The sequence below is a fragment of the Sorex fumeus genome, unplaced genomic scaffold, assembly GCF_029834395.1.
Source record: "Sorex fumeus unplaced genomic scaffold, SorFum_2.1 ptg000054l, whole genome shotgun sequence".
NCBI classification, from domain to species: Eukaryota; Metazoa; Chordata; class Mammalia; order Eulipotyphla; family Soricidae; genus Sorex; species Sorex fumeus.
In genome coordinates this window covers 41,371,972-41,388,879 of record NW_026606111.1, presented here as the reverse complement: position 1 = coordinate 41,388,879, position 16,908 = coordinate 41,371,972, and the positions used below count along the sequence as shown (strand labels likewise).

At 37.6% G+C, this 16,908-nt stretch overlaps 1 protein-coding gene across 1 annotated transcript in view; it reads right to left on the bottom strand.

The window, feature by feature from the left end:
• Positions 1-2,130: 2,130 nt before the first annotated feature.
• PKIB (cAMP-dependent protein kinase inhibitor beta) overlaps positions 2,131-16,908 on the bottom strand; it is a 114,127-nt gene continuing 99,349 nt past the window's right edge. Inside the window, exons 2-3 of the mRNA XM_056125172.1 lie at positions 7,601-7,777; positions 2,131-3,408 (exon numbers count right to left, since the gene is read on the bottom strand). Coding sequence (XP_055981147.1) covers positions 3,341-3,408; positions 7,601-7,777 — 245 coding nt within the window. The 3' untranslated portion in view covers positions 2,131-3,340. The remainder of the gene's footprint in view (positions 3,409-7,600; positions 7,778-16,908) is intronic.

Below are 16,908 nucleotides of genomic sequence, written 5' to 3'. Positions count from 1 at the left end.
CTACTGTATTTTTGCTCAGGCTGTTGATGATGTTGATGATGATGACAATGATGATGATTTAAGAAATGACCTAGCAAGCAGCATAAAAATGATAATGGCAAAAAGTGGGCATGGACACTTCCATTTGCTCCAGGAAATTCCAACAAATTTACCAAGTGGGGCCAGAAAGAGAATACAAATGGTGAGATACAGCTGACACAAAGTCACTCCACGGTACCCCATATGGTCCCCTAAGCCTGGCTGGGAGTGATCCTTAAGAGCAGTCAGAAATTAAGTCCTCAGTATTAATGGGTGTGACCCAAAAACAAACAAACAAAAGTGTGTCTCCGTACTATGATAAAACATCTTAGATTCTTTAAAATAGTTTATTTTTAAGATTTTTAGGTGAATTTAATTTTGTTTTAAAACTACTAATATCTCATTATCCTTTGTCTAAATATTCTCTCAGCCAATAAATATTTTTCTTTATAAATATTCAACAAGCCCAATTGTTTGTGTAACTAAATAATAAATATGCACACCATGAGACATGTATGTGTGCACTAAAACATATGTGATTTAGAACTATAATTATTCAGATTATATATCATTAGTATCAATAATGAGAAGAGACATGGCTTCCTTTTCAGTCTCCTAAATGAGGATGAATACTGCATGATACTATAATAAGAATCAGGGTTTTTTTTGTTGTTGTTGTTAGGGTTTTTTCCATAGAACAATTTGCTCATTTAAATACTGAGTCAAAGTTCTGTTTTGTTCCAGAAATTTGTATAAAACATTAGTGAGGTGACTCACTGTTAAATGGTAATAGTCAACTGTCAACAACTGACTAACATAACTTAATTGGCAGTAAAGTGGTAATTACCAAGAGTCATATATTTCAACATCCAGTCTTCTCCTAGCAGCAAGAACTGGGAATGCTTATGAAAGCACAGAGGAAGTCAGAGGAGACAAACTAACAGGTCCAGGTGTCACAACCTCAAACGCCAGAGAATAATGACCACAGAATCCAGAATAAAAATGATTAAAATGATAATTATAACTAATGTTTAAATGATTTTCTTTTATTTTTTGGGTCACACTCAGAAGAGCTCAGGGACCACTTTTTGCATGGCTGTGAGGACCTCATGGGTGCCAGAGAGAGAGTACAATGGGTATGATGCTTACCTTGCTCCACTCTCCTCAGCCCCTAATTATTCCTTGCTACCCAGTGGTCAAGTGTGTTATCTATACTGTCTCATGCTGTATGTATTACATTTTTGCAACCCCACACCGATAGCACAAGGGTAGGGCGTTTGCCTTGCATGCAGCCAACATGGCCGACTCTAGTTCGATTCCTCCACCCCTCTCGGAGAGCCCGGCAAGCTACTGAGAGTATCTCGCCGGCACGGCAGAGCCTGGCAAGCTCCCCGTGACGTATTCGATATGCCAGACACAGTAACAACAAAGTCTCCAATGGAGACGTCATTGGGCCCGCTCGAGCAAATCGATACTAAACAAGATATAAATTGTCCACGGTCACACAAATGGCTCATAGCTAAGCTAGAATCCAAACCCAGATCATCTGAATCCAAAATCCACATGTTTAACCATTTTAACTCTCCTCTTGACTTTCTCAGCGGCAGCACTGCGGGGTCTGCCCAGCAGAAGTGCAGGGTGTTTAGCCATTTAGCCGACTGTCTCGTCTCTGCCCACTAGAGGTCAGTAGCAACAGCATCTCGGCTCGTCCTCGCCCCCTGCTCTCGTTGCAGCCAAGTGTTTGTTTCACTGTCCTTTAGGTGGCAAAATTGTCAATTTTCCCCCAAAGAAAATTACTATCCTATTCTAACCCCTCTTTATACCGACGGAATAATGTGACTTGAAATAATGATCTAAAATGTAATTTATATGAACATAATCCTGACGTGAAATAACTCTGGGAAATGGCCATAATATATTTTATTGAGTATTAAATTAGCATCAGACATAAAATAACACTTTGGATTGTTTTATAAAGAAAATTTATATTTGAGAACTTAAATCATATTACTTAAATATATTCCTTTAGTGAATGTTACTTATGAAAGGAAAATTTGTCCATGAAATATTAAGTATGTGATGATTTATATTGCAAAGGCTTAAAATATATTGCCATTTTTCACCTGGCATACATAAGAAACTAAAAGATATGTGTCAATAACAAGCTTCTTTAATAGTGAAAGAGTTTATTTGACTGCTGTGAACAGATATGGTCTAAGTCACAAAAAAATAAAATAGAACTGCATGCATATATGTATATGAAAATAAACTCATTAGTCAATGTTTCTTAAAAACTCAGAATTGTATTATTTTTCTATAATCTAATAAATTAAAGTTTACTAAAGCTTTGGTTTTTTCTTTTAAAAATATATACTTAAATATATTAAGAGCAAGTATTTTGCTAATTTACCATACCACTCACTAAATATTTAAGTGCCTTAAGTTGTTAGCTACTTTTAGAAAGTTATAAAATTAAAGTCTGCATTCCTGAGGAAATTAACTTCAGAAACAAGTCATAGATACACAAAGAATCTTAAATATCAGATAACAATGTAAAGCAATTAGTATTTTGCATAACTCACATTTAAGTAAAATATGCACACACAATACATAAAAGTTAAGGAAGATAGTGAATTTCATTTAATAAGCATATAAACAATTTGTCACAAATTTTCCATTTTAAAGAGTTCACATGAAAAATCACAGTATGCATAGACTAGAAGCAAACTTTATCAGGCAAAATCATCTTTACAATGTTTAGACTATAAAATTTTTATAATTTTTTCACATCTTTTACTGGTTTGAAAAAAATTAGTACACTTGATTTAAAACAAAACAAACACAATATATTGATGTATTTTTCACATTACATTTTTATAGTTATATAGTTTATAGTTTTATAAGTTATAATCTTGATTAATTTGGTTTCTCACCATAGTTTTTAAGTTAATGATGCTTGCTTTATATTTACTAAGAAACAATTCACCATTGTCATAAAAATGGAATTAAAATATACATCTGGCTAAATAAATTCAAAAGACATAGTAGATTGTATTGGGTTTATAAACAATGATGTGTATTTAAGTTACCACACTTTTTTTAACCATTTGCTTTGATGCGATTTAGAAGAAATTTTCTTTTGAATAACTTACGTAAGATATCAGGGTTGCAACCCAAGTAAGTGGTATCACAACAAAAATTATAAAATACACACATATTTAATGTTACCATAGTTACTACCAAATCAGACATCTCAGGAAAGCAGAGCCTCTAAACATTTCAACACACAGAAATTCAATACTTTTTCATAGGTTCTGAGCCTTCAGTTTTCTTTCTTTGGTGGATTTTCCAGTTGTTCTTTTGTTGTTTCTTCATTTTTATTTTTTTCATCTAAAAAAATCAATGTCATTAAATTACAAAAATATTAAAAACATAATATCACTGTCACTGTCACTCCCATTATTCATCAATTTGCTCAAGCGGGCCCAGTAACGTCTCCATTGTGACACTTGTTACTGAGTTTGGCATATCGAATACGTCACGGGTAGCTTGCCAAGCTTTGCCGTGCGAGTGAGATACTCTTGGTAGCTTGCTGGGCTAATATAACACAATTAATCAATATTTTATATTTATATAATAAGCAGTTGGTTTTTCGTTTATGCATCCAAGTCATTTTCTACCTGACTAAAAACTTGATAAATGCTCTTCAGTTCAAATATAGAAGTTAAACAAAGAGAAGAGGCAGGTATTTGTGAATCTATAACCTCCTAACCATCTTTCCCTTATCCCTTAGAATCATTATGCACCAGATAGTATTCTAGGGTATCATTGCTATCTTCATTTACAGGGGAATGAAATAAAGCATTGATCATTTGACCATTTGCTGGAAGTCACAGAGCTATTAAGTTACAAAAAGTGTCACAATCTGGACACAGGATACCTCATTTCACACACCTTTTCCTACTGGATCACATTCTCTCCTGTTTCCTCCTATTTTCTACCTCTTTAACTCTAGGAAGTAATCTTACTTTCTACAACAATAAGTAAAGACTCAAAGTCATCAGATAAGATCTCCTTCAACTTACTGCAGCAAAACCTGTCACTGATCACTTCCCCAAACACACAAGATGTACACTACCTTAGGGTTTATTTTTGTTTGCCGGGACACACCCAGCTGTGCTCAGGGTCTTACTCCTGGCTCTGCACTCAGAGACAGAGGACAGAGTCCAGGAGACCATATGTGATACCTGGTATTGAACCTGGGGTTGATCGTACGCAAAATAGTGTTTAGGGGCTGGAGCAATAGTATAGCAGGTAGGGCATCTGCCTTGCATGTGACTGACCTGGGTTCAATCCCCAGCATCCCATATAGTCAGTCCCTGAGTCTAGACCCAGGAGTTACCCCTGAGCATTGTCAGGTGTGACTCTTCCCCGCTCAAAAAAGTGTTTTAACCCTTGTACAATCTCTCCAGTTTCACTTGCTCTTTTTTGTTGCTGTTGTTGTTCTTTCTAGAATAAAAAGGATATGAATTCCTCAGGGATGGCAAATTATTTTGTTGGAAACCAATGCAAAGTGAAAATAAAGCAAATGCTGTTCAAAAATACAGAAAGTCTTAAGACAGCAACAGAAAATACTTGAGTTGTCTTTTTTTTTTTTTTGATGGGGCTTGGGGAGGTGGGGGTCGGCTTACTCCTGCCTCTGTGCTCAGGGAGAACCCCACATGTATACTATGTCTCCAGCCCCTAAGATACCAACAGTACAGCATGGAACCAAAGGGGCAGTTTCTGAGTCTAGGACCTTATGTATCTTGTACGAGGCATGTGTTTGGAGCTGGCCCTGTGCTGCTTATATTATCCAGTCTAAATCCTTCATGTCCTGGGTTCCTGTCCATTTCTCCTTCATCAGGAAGCTAATTCTAATGATTATACTCCCACTCTTTTCCATTCCATCTGGTAAAGATTTTCCTGATACCTCAAGCCACTAACATCTTCAAATAATGAGAGTAGGACCCTCTTTCAGTATGAGTCTTCCTTTTACTTTCTCTTCTTTAATCCTTCAAAATATGTCATTTTAAAATTTTAAACAATTTTATATTTAAGGAAAAATATTGCCACTTGTGCCAATATAGATGGAATTAGATGAGGTCATACTAAGTGAAATAAGTCAGCAGAAGAAAGAAAATTACTGAGTGCTCTTACTCTTATGTGACCTATAAAAGATCAAAAAGATCAAAAGAATAGAACAGAAAAAACTAAAATAAAATAAATCCTTGGATTCTGAATGCAGAACTAAGTAGGGTCACCAGAAGGGGGTGGAGGATCAGAGCAGAAAGGGGAAAAGGTTAAGATCCCATGCACTCTGACAGAGGAATACTGACATTTCAGTTGTGAGCATGGTGTAGCAACATATCTGAAGAGTAGCAAACTGTGCTCCTCTAGTACACTCAGTGTTATAAAATCATATACCTCAACTCAAAAAAAAAATACTTGTATGTATTGGGGTCCAGATTTGATAATAAAGGAAAAGAAAAGAAAAGAAAAACAGAGAAAAGAAAAGGAAAGAAAAAGCAGTTTCCTGAAGATTATTTAAGAGAACTAAAAATGGGCCATTCCTTTTATCAAAGGCAATTTGTGATTTTGAAGTAGCAATGGAATGAAAACACAGTGGAGTTAGAGTCTTATAAAAAAAAAAAGGGACACATTTTTGGGCAGACAAAGATGGTATTTAGTAATTTTCCAGTAAAAAAAAGAAATATTAACATTTGTTAAAGACAGAACTAAAATCAAGAGGAGAGATGAATCTTCCCATCACACTCAACTGCCCGCTGACTACTGGGAGGTTAAATCAACTCCCTGGGAAAAACAAGCTTGGTTGGAAACAGGACTCTCAGAAGTAAGAAATGCAAAGCAAAATATTATTTCCAGAGTAAACAAAGCAGCATTTGCTGCTATGGGTTCTAGTCAAGTTACCTACAAAGCACTAGAGGCTTCCTGGAAGAAATTGTGTCTCTCTAGGTAGCCTTATGTGAAGAGATGGAACATTGATGATGGTGCATTAAGTAGTTTACTTGCTATGAAGTTGACAAGAAACTTAGTCATCAGATCAACTGGACAGAGATTATCTGCTGACGATCTAAATTTTCTTGGATTATCAACTGAAACATGTTAAGTTATTCCAAAGACCTCCTATACAAGTCGCATTTGTGGAGAGGGTGGGGCGGGGAGAAGTCCCAACAATACTCAAGCAAGTGGTGCTGTTGTGATGGTTCAGTGTTAGATACTAGTGGTACAGCTTGGACTGAGCAGTGCTGGGAGTCACTGGGAGTGCTAGGGCCATCCCTTGCAGTGCTCAGGGAGTCATGCAGTGCAGGAGATTGAACCTTGGATCTCACACATGCAACTCAGGTGCAACAGCTATCTACCTGGCCTTATCAGTCCCATTTTTTGTTTTGAAATGTAAAAATGTTTAAAATGTCTAAAAATATATTAAAAGATTGGAAATAAAAAGATACACCAAGCTCCTCAAGAGGTTGTGGTTGTTGTTGCCCTTTTATTGAAATGTTAATAAAGAAACACAATAGTTAAACAAAAAGGGTGTTTTCTTAGAATGGTTACATTTTCATGGATAGTTATCATTATTGTAATTCTTCTGATTTCTGAATTTGTCTGATTTCAATAAATTGAATAAATCTCCCTACATCCCTCCAACATAGTTTTTGAACATACAATAGAGAAGTTTTTATTGAAAGATTATATTTATTTTTAGGAAACTAAACTCCAGGAGCCCTATACATTGTAAAGAAAGCCACAAATCTTCCCTTCTTGGTTTGACAGTTCTTTTTTTCTTAATTCAACTTTTTTTTCCCAGCTTTTACAAAAATATTCACTTTAAATATCTAGTTACTAAATTTCTTTCTAGACAATAGAAAGCCATGTACAATATTATAAGAAATCAGAAGTTTTCAAAGTGATCTGCAATGTAGAGCAAGAGGAAATTATTGCTTTTTCTGCTTTTCAATACATTTTGTAAGCACATTCAAGAAATCGTATTTCTAACTTTGTACTCCCAACCACAATGCAAGTTCACTGAATAAACTTTTATACACACCACAAGATGTAAAGATAATATTGTCCACTTTCCAAAAAGAATAAAACATGTCTGCTTAGTCTTAAATAAAATATTAGTAAACATAATTTTTTTTTTTTTTTTTGCTGCTAGAACCAGAGAGATAGTACTGTGGGTAAAGGCACTCACCTTGCATGCTGCAGTCCTGGTTTGATCCACACACCTTATATGGTCCCCTGAGCACAGTCAGGAGTAAGCCAGAGCACTGCTGGCTGTGGCCTAACCTTCCTTTCGGAAACAACAAAGGTTTTTGTTGTTGCTGCATTTGGTTGTTTTGGGTCATACTGGTGGGGATTATTCCTGACTCTGCCCCAACCGGAGTCTCTTGTATGCAAAGCAAGTGCTCCAACCCCTTGAATTATATCTCCTGCTGTAACCTCCCCTCCCCTCCCCCCCCCCCCTCCATTCCCTTACCCTCTCCATGCAGTCAATGTTAAAAGGATTTTTGCGTTTTACCTTCCTTCAGGGTGAGATCTTGTAGTTTGACAGGCAATTCTGAAGTTTCGCCTGTCACAGCTACATCCTGGATGTCTGTGACAGCATTTCGGCGGCCTGACCTTGCTGAAGATGCAAACTCGGTGTCCGCAGATTCCACATCAGTCATAGCTGGTGAATCTGTCTTCATAGCAGCATCTACAAAAAGAAAGCACACATGAAGAAAAGGATGAGTCTATCTAGTCTCAGGTTAATGATCACAATGTTTTTTTGGTTTTTTGGTTTGTTTGTTTATTTTGTTTTGTTTTTTAGAGGTTTTTTTTTAAAAAAAGGTTTGAGAATTTAATCATTGATTACACCTTCATCTGTCTACTGTTAAAGCACTGGAGCTCCCATTTACACCTTACACATTCACTGAACAGAGCAGGAAGTTCTCAGTGTGAGCCAGACGGTTATAAATAACCCCTGAGCCTACCTGAGCCACTTGGGTGCTTTAAGGTTCAGTAATCTCTTGCCTTTTTGTTCTGCTTTTCAGTGGATGGATGAGCCAAACAAGGACTTGAAAGGAAATGAAAACTGACTTGTTTGGCCACTCCCATAAAGAGTGGCTGCCAGTATTAGCTTGTGGAGCTTGTTCCGGCTGAAACCAAATCACTATAATTTATAGGGGCCAAACAAACCACTGTTCTTAGTCTTTAGAAATAAGAAATTTAAGTTGATCTCACAAGCTTTTATCCCCCCAGGTGACAACTGTGAATTTTGATGCAGCATCGACTTAATTTTCAATAGACTCACCTTTTTGTTTAAGAGAACAGAACCTGTCTACTTTTCTCTTATTTTCCAATGGATAAAGTAATTACTAGTGCTAACCCTAGCATCCTTTACCTTCCTAGCAATTGTTTCTTTCTATGAGAGAATTCTCAAGAGGATCTTTCATTAGGAGTCAGAACAATATTACAGAGGTTATGGTGTTTGCCTTGCATGCAGCTGACAAAAGTTCGATACCTGGCACCACATATGGTCCTTCAAGCTTGCCAGGTGTAATCTCCTGAGTGCAAAGCCAGAAGTTTGGGTTAGGGCTAGAGTTAGGACTGAGCATTACTTGGTGTAGTCCAAAAATAAATAAATAAATAAATAAATGAAAGAGAGAGAAAATGATCATTCATTATATAGGAAGATAGCAGACATTGCTTATTTTATTTTATTTCATTTTATTTTATTTTTTTGGTTTTTGGGTCACACCTGGCGATGCACAGGGGTTACTCATGGCTCTGCACTCAGGAGTTACTCCTGGCGGTGCTCAGGGGACCATATGGGATGCTGGGAATCAAACCCGGGTCTGCTACATGCAAGGCAAACACCGTACCCGCTGTGCTGTCTCTCCAGCCCGCGTTGCTTATTTTAAAACTAACCCTCATTTGTTATTTTTTCCTTTTTTGGGGGGGTCATATCTGGTGATGCACAGGGGTTACTCCTGTCTCTGCACTCAGGAATTACTCTTGGTGGTGCTCGGGGGACCATAAGGGATGGCCGGGAATCGAACCTGGGTTTGCTGCATGCAAGGCAAGTGCCCTACCTGCTGTGCTATCGCTCCAGTCCTCATTTATATGTTTTTTACACAAAAAATAGGACCCATTTGGTATTAGAAATATAAGTCTTTGATACACAATAGCCAAAAAATGCACATTGAGTTTAACATAGGCTTCAGGTATCCAGGAATATTTTAGTCTATTTCACCCAGATATTCTCATCTTTCAAGAAATGTGATAAAATGGAGAATAGTGTTTGATTTGAAGCATACTTTTGGAATAAGTCTTCTAATTGTTTAACAGTTGTCAGCTGTTTGACTGATAAATAATATGAAATAATATAAATAACATAAGATTATTTGTCAAAAGGAACTTTGCACCATTACAAACTTGCATGGTAATAATGGTTAGTTCGCTTAGTTTAATTCAAAGTTCCTACTCTATATATTGGTTATAAGAATTAACAAGTCATTTACAGATTTCTTGTGAAAAAGTGAAATAAGGTATACAAAAGTTCTTTATAACTATGAAATCATGCTTGATTATTTCATTCATTTCATTTCATTTCATCATCCTGTTATTCGTCGATCGCCTCGAGCAGGCCCCAGTAACGTCTCCTTCATCCTTGCCCTGAGATTATACTCAAGGCTATTTAGGAGAATGAGACCCATCATTGTTACTGGTATTTGGCATATTTGGTACGCCACGGGGAGTTTGCCAGACTCTGCCCTGTGGGCAGGCCACATTCAATAGCCTGCAAGTTTGTCCAAAGTAGGAATAAAACAATAAGATGTCATAAAAAAAGTTCTGTTAAGATGTCGCGCGGCCGCGAATGCGGCCGCGCGGTTCCGGGTTCTGAATTTTAAAGTCTCTGAGTCTTGGCTGCTGATGGGATTACACGGCGCCAGGGGGCCAGGTGGTGGGTGTTACCCCCGCCTACTGGAATTTGGAGGATCTGGGTGGAAGATGCTCGACTCCAATTCGAGTAGGCTTGGAGGTCTCGGCCCCGGAACCCGCGTGGTTTTGTCCCTCTGCCAGTACCTCCAGGTGTGCGGAGAGTGGTCTCAGCATGGTGGTGGCTGGTCCTGGAGGTCTTTGGCTGCCGTAGCCCTGGTCGGGGCGGGGAGGAAAGCTCAACCCACTCCCCTCCAAGGGACTCCGGGAAGGAACACCCAGGCGCGGGGGCAGAGACTGCTTGATTATAAGCATTATTATTCTCATGTCACTAAGTTTTCTTTGTTATACTACCTTCCTATCTATATACTTTATTCCTAAAAAATATTTTTCTACTGAAAAGCCTTTTGAGGGAAACAATTTATTCAATATTGCATAAATTCTTTCCTATGTTATCTTATTTAAGTACCCCAGTAATCTTGTAAAAAATGATTTTTGTATTGTGAGTATAGAAACCGGAACTCAGGGAATTTAAATGACTTGAGCCTGCACAGTTTTAATACATATTCAAATCCAGTGCCGTTCATTCTGCAAAGAAGATGACACAAGATGATCACAAAATTATCTCTTCATAGCCCTGAGGGACATAGAGATAACATAAAATTTGGATCTGTCTGTTATTACTTTTTAAATAACGAAAATTGTGTGTGTGTGTGTGTAAGAAAGGGAGAGAGAGAGTGAGAAAAACCATTGGAGATTCAGAGGGAGATTCACAGAGGGAGGTTCTCAAAACCATTGTTTCTTCGTAAATTATCTTTGACTTGAATATTTGCTTGAATGTATTATCTTGTAATACATTATAATGCATTACATATTATATTATGTTGGTAGTACCACCCCTTTCCCAAGGCATATGAATTTTAATTAGGAATTTCTTTTCTACAGTGTTATATGTGTCTGATACCACTTTATAAACAGACCCCATATGCAGGCTCCCATTCTATCTCAGCAAATTTACATGGTAGAAGTCATGGTTATTAGCTCATATAGTAATATAGTAATACTAACCATGTAAGCTGTAAGTATCTTCCTGTGTAACTGAAAATAAGTTAGCCAAATTATTTGGAGGAGAAGCTCCACTAGTACCTTATTACTTTCCCCATATCTAAAATCTTAAAATTGAAGATAACAATGCATGAAAACTATATTCATGTTTGATATTTTATATATTAAGATATTCCATTTTAAATAAGCAAATGTTAAAAAGTTTATGCTAAGCTAAACTGGAAGGCATCTTTAGTAAGACAGGATATGTTAAAGGAGAATTTAGCTGGAATCATATACAAAAAGAGAACTTTCTAAGGGTATTTAGTGGACTGTCATTTACTTAGAACAAAAAATTGTGATCTCCAGATTTCTTTCAAGAAAACTTTGTAGCTGGGTGATATTTTGGAAGATTTTATTTTTGTCTCTATATTATTAAAGTACAGATTTCTAAACATCTTTTGAAATCTATGTTATTATATGCTATAGTGCTGGTTGTATTTGTTATATTATAAAATATCATACAGTTGTTACAAAGAGCCTGTCAAATTTAGTTTTGTAGATCTATGAAAATATTATCACAACACATTATAAAACAAAGCAATTTTAAAACTAATATTCATTATAACAAAGAAAACAATGAAATCCCAGTTTCGTAAATAGAATAAAAATGCCAACAGTGAATATAAGAAAGAATAGTAAATACTAACATTTTGGTACATTTTTACATCTTTTAAATTATTTATAAGCAGGCATCATACAGAATTGAAATACATGCACATAACAAAACAATGAATGTATACATATTCAATTGAAAAGACTCTTCAAAGTAATACTTTGACAACTTAACCGAAAATAGTTCACCGTTAACTGAAAGAGTCCAAACCGACACTCATCTGATAAGGTGCTAATATCCAATATATATAAGGCACTGGTAGAACTTTACAAGAAAAAAAATTCAACTCCATCAAAAAATGGGGAGAAGAGGTGAACTGAAACTTCCTCAAAGAAGAAATACAAATGGTCAAAAGGCACATGATAAAATGCTCTATATCACTAATTATCAGGAAGATGAAATGCAAACAACAATGAGATATCGCATACCACAGAGATTGGCACACAACTAAAAGGACCAGTACTGGAGCAGATCTGGAGAGAAAGGACTCTTATTTACTGCTTGTGGGAATGCTGATGTTTCAGCCTTTATGGAAAACAATATGGACATTCCTAAAAACTAGAAATTGAACTTCCATATGCCCACCCATACCACCCCTGGGAATATACTCAAGTGGTCCAAAAGCACAATGCCGAAAAGCCATCTTCACTCTTATGTTCACTGCAGTACTGTCCTCAAAAACCAGAATCTGGAAACAACCCAAGAGCCTGAGAACAGACGAGTAAATAAAGAAATTATGATACATCAACAATTGAATACTACATGACTGTTTAGAAAAATGAAGTCATGAAATTTTCTTATATTCATGAATAGACATGAAAAGTAACATGCTGAGTGAAGTCAAAGAGAAAGGGTAAACATAGTATGATTGCACTCATATGCAGGGCATAAGACATAAGATAAAAGGCCCTCCTGTTGGTCATCGATTTGCTCGAGTGGTCCCAGTAACGTCTCCATTGGAGACTTTGTTGTTACTGTGTTTGGCATATTGAATACGTCACAGGGAGCTTGCCATTCACAATATGTGAACAATACCTAAAGGCAGTTTGCCGTAGTACAGCGGTAGGGCGTTCGCCTTACAAGCGGCCAACATGGCCGACCTGAGTTCGATTCCTCCGCCCCTCTCGGAGAGCCCGGCAAGCTACCAAGAGTATTGGGCCGGAGCGATAGCACAGCGGGTAGGGCGTTCGCCTTACAAGCGGCCAACATGGCCGACCCGAGTTCGATTCCTCCGCCCCTCTCGGAGAGCCCGGCAAGCTACCGAGAGTATTCGATATGCCAGACACAGTAACAACAAAGTCTCCAATGGAGACGTTACTGGGCCCGCTCAAGCAAATCGACGATCAACGGGAGGGCCTTTACCTTTACCTTTACCTAAAGGCAGCAGAAACAAAGGCTGGGGGGGGTGACACATGACAGAAAGCTTTCCAAAAAGAGGGAAGGGGAGGGCAGTTAGGACAGACAAGGGACCCTATGACAATGATAGTTAGAAATGATCACTCTGGACAAAAACTGAGTGCCGAAAGGAGGTAACAACATGATATTCATGATACCGTTTCAGTAATGGTAATGCAAACCATAGTGCTTTAAAGGAAAATGAGAGAGAGTAAGGGAGAGAGAGAGAGAGAGAGGGAGAGGGGGAGGGAGAGAGAGGAGAAAAGAGTTTCTTTCAGTAATAGTAATGCACGGGGCTGGAGCGATAGCACAGCGGGTAGGGCGTTCGCCTTACAAGCGGCCAACATGGCCGACCCGAGTTCGATTCCTCCGCCCCTCTCGGAGAGCCCGGCAAGCTACCGAGAGTATTCGATATGCCAGACACAGTAACAACAAAGTCTCCAATGGAGACGTTACTGGGCCCGCTCGAGCAAATCGACGATCAACGGGAGGGCCTTTACCTTTTACCTTTAATAGTAATGCAAACCACAGTGCCTAAAAGGAAAATACATGGCGGGGGGAGGGGGAGAGAGAGAGAGAGAGAGAAAGAAAGAGAGAGAGCACGTGAGAGAGCGAGAGAGCAGAAAAGGGTCTGCCAAAGAGGCAGGCTGCAGGGGTGGGGTGGGGTGAGGCGGCGGGCAGGAGAGAAACTGGGAACCTAGAGGTGGGAAATGTGCACCAATAAAGGGATAGGTGTTGGAATGTTGTATGACTGAGATTGGATCATAAACAACTTTGTAATTGTATATCTCATGGTAATTCAATTTAAAAAGACTCCATTTTGTCTGTTACTCTTGTAGTTGTATACTTGACTTTTTAAATAATATTATATACGTCTGGAGCGATAGCACAGCAGGTAGGGCGTTTGCGTAGATCTCCAAGCCTGCTCGGATCAGGACGAGGCCTCCTCCACCCAGATCCCCCATCTTCCAGTAGGTAGGCGTTACACCCACCAACTGCCCCCCAGTGCTTTGTAATCCCATCAACAGCCAAGACCCAGAAACTATAAAACCCAGCTCCTGGAAGCGACATCTTATCATCTAGTTCTTACTCTGGAGAACCTGGCAGGCTACCAAAAGTACCCTGCCCATATGGCAGAGTCTGGAAAACTCCCTGTGGCGTATTCAATATGTCAAAAACCAGTAACAATTGGAATGAGAAAGGGTCTCATTCTCCCTACCCTGAAAGAGCCTCAAATGTGGCACTTTTGAAAATCTCAGGACTAGGATGAAGGAGACGTTACTGGGGCCTGCTCAAGGCAACCGATGAACACAGGAGGACAGTGCTATGTATCTAACGTATATATGGCAATTGCTATTTTCAAATCATTTATGACATTTGAAAATTTATCTGGGAAAGATATAAAATCATTATTAATATAGCAAAAGAGATTAACTCCCAGACATTTTTAATTTCCTAGGCTTAAAAAGCAAATAATGTTTCATGTTTGCTAACCAAAGCAACTGACTCACTAACAACTTTTGCTCCTATTCTACAGAATTAACAGAGGAATCAGGGAGGATAAGTTCTCTTTCATCAACTGTGGCTGCTAATAGGGGATAAAAGCATTTGGACATTTGAAAATTTCTAATATGTCCTTGTATGCCTTGACAAGGTAATGTGATTTTCATCACCTGAGCACACATGTTTGTATTGAAAATACAAAATTTTCAGATTGCCTTCAGCAAAGATGATTACATATTCTCTATATACACAAAAGCCAATTTCAGGGATTTGGAAATGCAACACCAACACAACAAAAGATGGCAGAGACATGCAAGTCAAATAGAGCACTGAAGCTCCCAGAGAGAATAAAACAGCCTACTGGGAGTATGTTAACTTAATGTAATACAAACACATTGATTTTTAATGATGGAAACTTAAAAGATATTTTGATGCACTGTTGCCTTAATTTTTATAAAATGCCTGGGTGTAGTGCACAATGTAATGAGTATAGTAATCATTGCTATATGATCTATTGAAAGTTGTAGAGAATAAATCTTAAGAGTTCTCAATTTTACGGATAAAATGTTTTCTTTTTATTATATCTAAATGACCAAACTTATTATAAAATCTTTTCACAATACTTCGTCAAACCATTATGCTATAGATTTTAAGCTTAATAAGATACATGTCAGTTTGGAAGAAAGAGGGGTGAAGGCTCAAAGGGCTAATATGGATGCTCTGCATCGATGAGTCCTGGGTTCAATTTCTGGCACTGAATGGTCACCTGAAATTTCCAGGTATACCCTCCCCTGAAAAACAAAGAGGAAGAAAATGCAGAGAACAAAGAAAAGGAAAACAAAGTTAAACAAAGCTTGTGTGACTATATAAGGCCCTAGAAAATATTGATCATGGGCTGACACTGCTTGAAATACAGCAAAATGCAAATTTTAAAGAGGTATTATAGGCATAATTATGAACAAATGTAGGTTTTGAACTTCTTTCCCACAAGTTGAGAAGACCCATATTCTTAGTTCATTCATTCTTTACTCAAGCTTCTGTACTTGAAGTCGGAACTGAAAGTGATGCGTTCTTTCAATGCAAGGCATTCCTATCACCCTGTCTCTCAAAGTGAATCCTCTATCCATTTTGTTTATTAAACAATGTGAAGGATAGTTTAGGCAATGAGTCAGACTATCTGAAAAACAACTGAAGTGACAAAGAAGGAAGAACATATTTTGGAAAGTCAATTCTATTCCAGGCTAAAATACAGGAGATTCAGAGAAAAAAACATATACTGGACTCAGCTGATAACAAATGCTCTATTTTCAGCTTTCATTACCTCAATCAATCTTAATACTTTAGACTAGATTTCCTTAGCTGTCTAAAAAATCATTATCTTAATGATTTTTCTCTTTTGAAACATATAACCATCTTCCAACAATGTGAAAGAACTACAGCAATCACCTATTCGTATAGATCGAATAAAAACCTGCAATTATCACGTTTTTTTCCCCCCAGATTTTAAAGTGTTTGTGTTTTTTGGATAGATATTGAGGGATCAAATTGTTAGATGACACAGCAGTTTCATTTTAAATTTTTTAAACAATATTATATTTCACAGAAGATGAACCAGCATAGATTCTTGACAATAGTCCGTTCTTATGTTTAAGGCCCTTTTAACATGGGTGAGCCATCCTCACGGGTATGAGTCTTCTTTGTTGTTTTGTCTGAATTTCCCTGATTATCAGCACTGGTGAGCACTTTGATATGTGTGTCTACGACATCTGTGTATCATCTTTGGGGAGCTGTTAGCTCTTCTTGCAGTTTAAGTAACAAGTTTGTAACAATGCTAAAATTATAGTTTTGGTATGCAGTTGATGTAAATCAAATTTATTTGATGGGTAATTTTTATGTACAGTACAGTCACCACCATCAAAAGGCCCAAGGTGCTCTGCCAATCATCTCATATCACTTCTCATCTGTGTCTTCACTTCCCCACTGGGCATTTCACCCATATTTCATAATCTTAGTTTTTAAATCTAAGGCCAAAAAGTGTTTATCATTGCTTGATACTCTCTATTCCCTTGTTCTCTCTCTCTCTCTCTCTCTCTATATATATATATATCTATATATATATATATACACATATATAGCACATAAGTTTGATTATTGATATTTTTCATTGATCATTAGGAAAAATAATCGAGGACAAATACCAATAAGAGAACTCACAGCTGTTTCTCCCAGAAGAGAGCATAAAATGAGGCTCCCATAACCATACCACCAGACTCCATGCCAGGCTGTTT